The sequence below is a fragment of the Triticum dicoccoides genome, chromosome 6B (assembly GCF_002162155.2).
Source record: "Triticum dicoccoides isolate Atlit2015 ecotype Zavitan chromosome 6B, WEW_v2.0, whole genome shotgun sequence".
NCBI lineage: Eukaryota > Viridiplantae > Streptophyta > Magnoliopsida > Poales > Poaceae > Triticum > Triticum dicoccoides.
Window position 1 is genome coordinate 689,815,822 of NC_041391.1, and position 7,718 is coordinate 689,823,539.

The following is a 7,718-nucleotide window of genomic DNA, read 5'->3' on the forward strand; positions in this document are numbered from 1 at the left end:
GGGGCAGGGGTGTGGGCATTATATTTTTCATTTTGTCAGGAAAGTGGACGTACCAAAAATGGACTCTTCCAAGCTACCGTTTGGCATATATTCATACACAAGTATCCTCTCTTTGCTTTTGATACAACATCCAAGAAGCCTGACAAGATTCTTATGTTGTAGGCTAGCTATAAGTTTGATTTCATTCATGAACTCGCGGAACCCCTGCACTGAATTTGGAGAAAGCCGTTTGACTGCTATGTCTTGATCGTGACACAAATGGCCCTGATGAAGTGTACATGAACTTTTATATATGCAGATCAAATGGATAAATGATACTAGCTTGAGTATATAGCATTTTAGGTAGTATTATTTATGCAAACATTCTGCATTATGACAATTAATATGCTTCTTCACAATTCTATGTTGGGTGCATTTTGTAAGAAATAATGGTCTTTCATGTAGATATGTGATTGATGAATCATTGGGACAAAACAAAGTTTTCTTGAATTTAGGGAAAAGAAGCCGCATTATGAATTTTGTGTATGTTTGATTTGATGAACATTTTTGAAAATAAAAAGAATTGGAATATTGCGTTTCAAAAGAAAAAAGTGTTATTTTTCTCGGCAAGTCTAATATTTATGAATGCGAAAATTGAAGCCATGTGTTCTTTTGATTCAAGAGAATGCAATTACCTTGTAAACAATGCCAAATCCACCTTCTCCAAGTTTATTTTTATCCGAGAAGTTATTAGTAGCACTCCTTATTTTCGAGAATCTGAACAACGAAAACCTTGAGTCGCTTTCATTTACTATTTCCTTTTTCAGGGTGTCTAATTCCCTCTGCAATAACGATTCTGCACAAGGAATAGGTAGGTAAATATCATATTCATGTGGAAATAAAATTAATGAATAATTTAATATGTGCAAATAAAATAACATTATTATTATTATGTGATACAGAATTCCAGGTGTTTGGAGGGTTTCTTAGAAAATAAACTCTTTTTGCTCCAGCATTGATTCATATTTATAAAGTGCAGATGCTTAAATAAGAACCTTGTTATTGAAAAACAGCATTGGTGCTTAAGAGAAAGTTGGTTTATTTTTATAAACACCTCTCTAAGAACATTGCATTTAAGATGGACTAATATACTCAAACCGCAATAGAGAAGAAAATACAGAAATGTGCATGAAATTCTCGCAAAGAAGCAAAATAGCTAGTTCTACACCATATTACAACACCCTGGGTCGCGCTATTCGTCATCATGGGTGAGGAATAGTTATTCTTCACCCCTCTCTTATTACATCACTACACCATACTTTCACATCGCCTAAATTTTTTCCTACATTGCATGTGAAACGAGAAAGTAAGGAAATGTATGTTGGTCGAAAAATATATTTTATGTGACATAAAATTATGAATGTAAAAATATAGTAGAAAATATACATATAAATATAAATTTTGTGTTTTTATGACTCATATCTTACTTTTCTTATGCCAATTTTTGTTGTACGTATGCATGTACTCCCTTCGTCCGGAATTACTTGTCGCATAAATTGATGAAAATGAATGTATCTAGAATTAAAATACATCTAGATACACTCATTTCTCCGACAAGTATTTTCGGAGGGAGGGAGTATCTGCACATAGCAATAGCTAAGCAGACCACATCTGTTAGATCTCCATAATTATACCTAATAAGATCATAGCACGTACATTTTCTTATTTCAAAAAAAATCACAGCCGATGGATCATCATAGTTGCACTTACACAAATCTCACACAGAAAAAATTAAGCGCACATGTTAATCATTAGGTGAACTATAAACTACAAGTACATTTTATGCACAAAAAAAGTACTCCTTCCGTCCGGAAATACTTGTCGGAGGAATGAACGTGTCTAGATGTATTTTAGTTCTAGATGCATTCATTTTTATGCATTTCTCCGACAAGTATTTCCGGACGGAGGGAGTACATTTTACGCCTGTTTTGAACATGTTGGTTCTAATCACATACTCCAATGCTAATCTAAAACGACGGATAGATACGTGAGTGGAACCCAACGAAAAACTAGTCAATGGAAAAATCTCCTCTTACTATTATATGCTATATATGTAGACACTTCGTACTATCGGCGTACAGATTCCACAAGAGTAATACAAAAAGAAAATGGCTGAGAGTGATTACGCACTAACATGAGTATCGACAGAGTACATAAATGAGAGTTGGTTACTGGAACCAAAAGCATGAGGCTTGCTGGTCATTTATTTTTTATTTATAAAAGATGGATTCAATTATATGTTCAAGCATGGGCCGATAACCATGCGAGGAGGCCATATAGAGTAGTCAGCACAAAATGATAAATGAACATAGAGTTATACAGCATACAATAACTATTCTAGAGAGCACATAGATTGTGGGTTAGTTCGGTTGTTGTCGTCACAGCTCAACACTTGACTGAATAAATAAATGTTTCACAATTATTATTTATTATTTCTTGGAAACATGATCAAATATTTATATGCAAAATAAAGTCAAAGATACACCTTTAGAAATGTTTCAATGTCTAAATACCATGAGTTAGATGTTTTTAATTATTTAAAAAATTAGCCATTTTGATTTCCCATTCGGGGTTTATACTGCATAATATATACAATATGTAAATGCCGTGAATTATGCAACGAAAAGGGTAAAGAGGAGTACAAAATATGTCTACATGACATAAAAATAAATACTTAACAACTTCCAATACACCAAGGATGATGCCCTCGCAATTATAAGGAGCACCATGCTAATGATGATGATGATGACTTGGCCAAAACTCTTACCTCTGACTTTCTTCACGATGTATGGCCTTAGCAGTAAGCCGAGGATGAGCAAAACTAGGAGAGGAACTCCAACTATGACGATCATAAACACAGCGCTCTTCCCATCTTGGATATACAAAATACGGCAAATCACTTTTAATTTTAAGTACCACTATTGTGTTTTCCGTGAAATATACTGTCATAGGAAATGTAAACAGCAAACCAGTGCTTACTTTTAGGCATGTCGATCTTGATAGTGTCACTTGTCTCCTCGAAGAATAAGTCCTTCTCGTATCGCAGATTACACCGAACCCCCAAAATCCTGCCCCCGACGCGGCTTAAAGAGGCCTCTTGGTTGCTCATATTATTGCTCATAAACAGCGTCGGCAACTGCTCGATAATGCCATCAAGGCAGCTCCTGCACTGTGACCCGGTGAGGTCCGGCCTGCACTGCACCAGGCCGTACACGGTGCTCACGCCCTGCTCACCGAACCCCGCCTCGCCGGTCGCGTACCGGCTAGTCCTCCTGGGGCTGCCCGAGGTGGCCAGGTCAGCCAGGTCGTTCATCAGCTTCACCACCGTCTCCATCAGCCGCGCCGCTACCTCGGAGCCGCTGACAGAGTTCATATTGTTCGCGGACCATTCCGGCTCGTTGCTGGTGTTCGAGAAGGACCGCTCGTCGTCGGTGAACCGGAGCATGTACTGGTCATAGTAGACGACGGCGGCCTTCCGGAAGAAGACGCGCTCGGGCACGCCCTGGAAGGCGGCTCTGAGGCCGTCGGCGCAGTTGGCGCCGGTGTAGTCACCCCGGCAGAGCACGAAGCCGTAGACCTTGTCAGGCGCCTCGCCGTAGCTTCCCTGTGCAAAGCCCGACGCGCCGGCGGCCGCGGCGAGGGTGGCTCCGAGAGCTCGAAGGTTGGACCCATAACTGCTGTTTGCCGTGTAGGTGTCAGCGGTAAAGTTGGTGATTGTCTGCAGCGGGCTCACCGTGGCGGAGGCGGCGTCAACGCTCGCCGCCGGTGGCCACAACCACAAAGCGAGGAAGAAGAGGAGGAGGAGGTACGTGGGCATGGTGGTGACTGGTGACTGCTGGTGATAAGATACATTCGAGTGTTTGGTTAATTAGATCAGATATAGCTTGGAGCCTTTGACTGGAAGCCGGAGCTTGCCGACATCACACCGTGACCAACCAAAACAACGGGTCTTCTAACCAATACCGTGACAAACTAAGAGTACAAAATTAGGCTTGATGGGACGTACTTGGCTTGTGTTTTCTGTTCAAGGGTGGACATTGGGAACGTAGGAAATTGCCGCGCGTATTCCAGGGACTAGAGCGGAAGTTTTGTGCCTCTGACGTTCTGTTCTTTATCGTACGTAGAATGCAACTCAGTTCTGACTTCTGACATGGATATGCATACTACATTCTGGATTATATTGGATGCGGACTGTATACAATTCTTGAAGTCAATGTTCAGTGATTGAACAGATAGCGTCGACATTATTTTTACATTGCATCCTGTATATTAATTTTTGGATTTGGGCTAGTTCTTGGTCTACCTCAAGGTGGTCACCCGACGGGTTGCAGCCCCGCATCCGCGGCCTTGCCTGCACACCACGTGCCCCCATGGGCCCACCACAGCTCCCCCTTCCTCCTTACTACATCCAAACCCTAAAAGTAAAGCGTATTTTGTTTCATTAAGGCACATGCATTCGACCAATAAATACAAGGTTTTATGACATGAAATTTGTGTCACTAGATTTATATTTAAAAATACCTTGTTACGATAGTGATTTTGTATCACATGAATCAAATATCAAAAGAGTAATTGTAGTCAAAGTCTTGTCTTAACTAAATGAAATACGCCTTATTCATTGGAATGGAGGGTGTATCTTCTCCCCACAAGCGAGCGCTTGTGTGTGGATCGTGCAGGAATGGCAGCTTCCACTTCTTTCACTACAAGAAATATGTTAACTAGTGACCTTTTGTCAGTGATCCTGGAAGAATTGGTCATAGATCTATGACCATTTGAGACCAATTGGTCAAAAACTGTTCGGGGGCTCCAAACCCTAAACCATTGCGACCATTTTGGTCAGAAAGGTCGTAATTTCCTTACACCAAATGGTCACAAAGCAAACAGGGCTGGCCGCTGCCTTATTTCTAGTTGTTAACGATCAAAATAGATGGTCATAGCCTTGTAGATTATGGTTGGTTGTGATGACTAGGCTCCACCTCATCAGTTTTGCCTATGTGTCATGTCCATGTGGCAGTTTTTGCCCTAGGTTATGAAGCAACCTATATTTCTATCATTCCAAAATTCCCAAAAAAATCTCATAAATTGGTTGGATCATATCTTCATCAAATATGTCAAAAACCTTCCTTGCCTAGTTCAAAAATAACTCAACAATATTCATTTTCCTATTCTGTTCAGAGTAGCACTTTGTGAAGGAAGTGTTATTTATATATTCTTGATTTCCCTAAAAAATTGTGAAGACGGCCTTCTTAGTAACTGATCATCCTCAGCCAAAACTCATGCCCATTAGCCATGTGCATTTCGCGTACCGCAAATCAAACACTTGGCTGTTTATTCATGTTTGAGCATCGATCGGTGTCCTCGTGAGAATCTTATGTTATAATTTTCTTCCTAGCATCTACCTGAGGAATGAACAACCCACTAGACATGCCTAGGCCTCCCAGAATGCATGGCAACACCACGGTCACGCGGTGACCACGCGGCGGGCATGCGAGCTTATGCGCTCTAGAGTTGGGGCCCTCAGCCACCGTCCAAACCTCGATGTCTCGCCATCAAACCATGTATTTCTGATTAAATAGATACTTATTTACCTAGAAATGATTTTTCGAAAAAATAAATAGCAAACTATGAGGCACCTGCAGTTCAAATTTGACCCGCTTCCAACTGAATCAGCGGAAATTTGTCTTTTTCACCAGAGGTAGATCAAAACTTTTTTCACCCAACCATTTTGTCAATTGTGCATTATATATGGCCTAGTATTTTATAAAAATGATTTGGTCCAATTTTGCAACAATTATTTGGTAGTTCCTTCACAAAAAAAACCTCCTTTTGGGCACTCGGAAAAAGAAAAATGAATTTTCCGTGCAAAGAAAATGAAAACTTCCTTAGGAAACATTGTTTGGAATTCAAAGATGCACCCTTGTGCACAATACGAGATCATTTGAACAAACTATGCCATGAATGTGGCCATAAGATTGATCATTTGGCTTGAAAGCCCTCAATCTTAACGCTTGATAGCTCCTTTCTGAGAACACTTTTTAAAAATAATTACCGTATTACAAGTTTATTATTTTTCCTGGAAACTTGGTCACATATAATGACACAATGCGAAGGTTTTCCAATTTTTTTTATTTTTTTCGATTTTTTTGTGCCCGTTTCAAAAATGCGGTCAAAACGGCGGGCTTGATCGTTCCTAGCTAGTGGTTGAATCTTGGAAATTTTTTGGTGTGTCTATGATTAAATAGATACTTATGTACCTCGAAATGATTTTTGGAAAAAATAAAGAGCAAACTATGAGGCAGCTACAGTTCAAATTTGACCCGTTTCCAACTAAATCGACGGCAATTTGTCTTTTTCACCAAAGGTAGATCAAAACTTTTTTCACCCAACCATTTTGTCAATTGTGCATTATATACGGCCTAGTATTTTATAAAAATGATTTAGTCCAATTTTGCAACAATTATTTGGTAGTTCCTTCACAAAAAAACCTCCTTTTGGGCACTCGGAAAATGAAAAATAAATTTTCCGTGCAAAGAAAATGAAAACTTCCTTAGGCAACATTGTTTGGAATTCTAAGATGCACCCTTGTGCATAATATGAGATCATTTGAACAAACTATGCCATGAATGTGGCCATAAGATTGATCATTTCGCTTGAAAGCCCTAAAGCTTCACGCTTGATAGCCCCTTTCTGAGAACACTTTTTTAAAATAATTACCGTATTACAAATTTATTATTTTTCCTGGAAACCTGGTCACATATAATGACACAATGCGAAGGTTTTCCAATTTTTTGATTTTTTTTGAATTTTTTATGCCCGTTTCAAAATGCGGTCAAAACGGCGGGCTTGACCGTTCCTAGCTAGTGGTTGAATCTTGGAAATTTTTTGGTGTTTCTATGATTAAATAGATACTTATGTACCTAGAAATGATTTTTGGAAAAAATAAAGAGCAAACTATGAGGCAGCTACAGTTCAAATTTGACCCGTTTCCAACTAAATCGACGGCAATTTGTCTTTTTCACCAAAGGTAGATCAAAACTTTTTTCACCCAACCATTTTGTCAATTGTGCAACATATATGGCCTAGTATTTTATAAAAATAATTTGGTCCAATTTTTCAACAATTATTTGGTAGTTCCTTCACAAAAAAAACCTCCTTTTGGGCACTCGGAAAATGAAAAATGAATTTTCCGTGCAAAGCAAATGAAAACTTCCATAGGCAATTGACATGAAATCCAATATGCACCCTAATGCAAAGTATGATATATTTTGAACAAATTATGCCATTCTAAAATGCACCCTCGTGCAAAAAATACAAGAGAAACAAATAGAAAAACACAATTACATAAGCTTTGTTCTTATTGGTTGAAATGTTTGTGCCATGGATCGATGACATGGCATCCATCCATCCATCCATCCATCCATGTAAAGAAAAAAATAGAAAGAAAGAAAAATAGCCCCCACCCCCGGGGCAGCCCAACCACCCAAACCCTATCCCCTCGCCAGATCCATCGTCGCCGCCCCCTTCTCCCCCCTCATCCCCTCCAACCACCCAAACCCTATCCCCTCCTCAGATCCAATCTCGCCGCCGGCCTCACTCTCCCCCCTCATCCTCTCCCGCTTGCGCACGAACCCCCATGGTGGCTCCTCCCCATTCCCCCCGCGGCTCCGACCATGGTCGTC

At 39.9% G+C, this 7,718-nt stretch overlaps 1 protein-coding gene across 1 annotated transcript in view; it reads right to left on the reverse strand.

Moving 5' to 3' along the window:
• Window positions 1-3,856, reverse strand: part of LOC119325368 (cysteine-rich receptor-like protein kinase 10) — a 6,286-nt gene extending 2,430 nt beyond the window's left edge. The window contains exons 1-4 of the mRNA XM_037599121.1: window positions 3,019-3,856; window positions 2,807-2,911; window positions 675-835; window positions 54-264 (exon numbers count right to left, since the gene is read on the reverse strand). Of these exons, the coding sequence (XP_037455018.1) occupies window positions 54-264; window positions 675-835; window positions 2,807-2,911; window positions 3,019-3,856 (1,315 nt within the window). The remainder of the gene's footprint in view (window positions 1-53; window positions 265-674; window positions 836-2,806; window positions 2,912-3,018) is intronic.
• Between the last annotated feature and the right edge of the window lie 3,862 nt (window positions 3,857-7,718).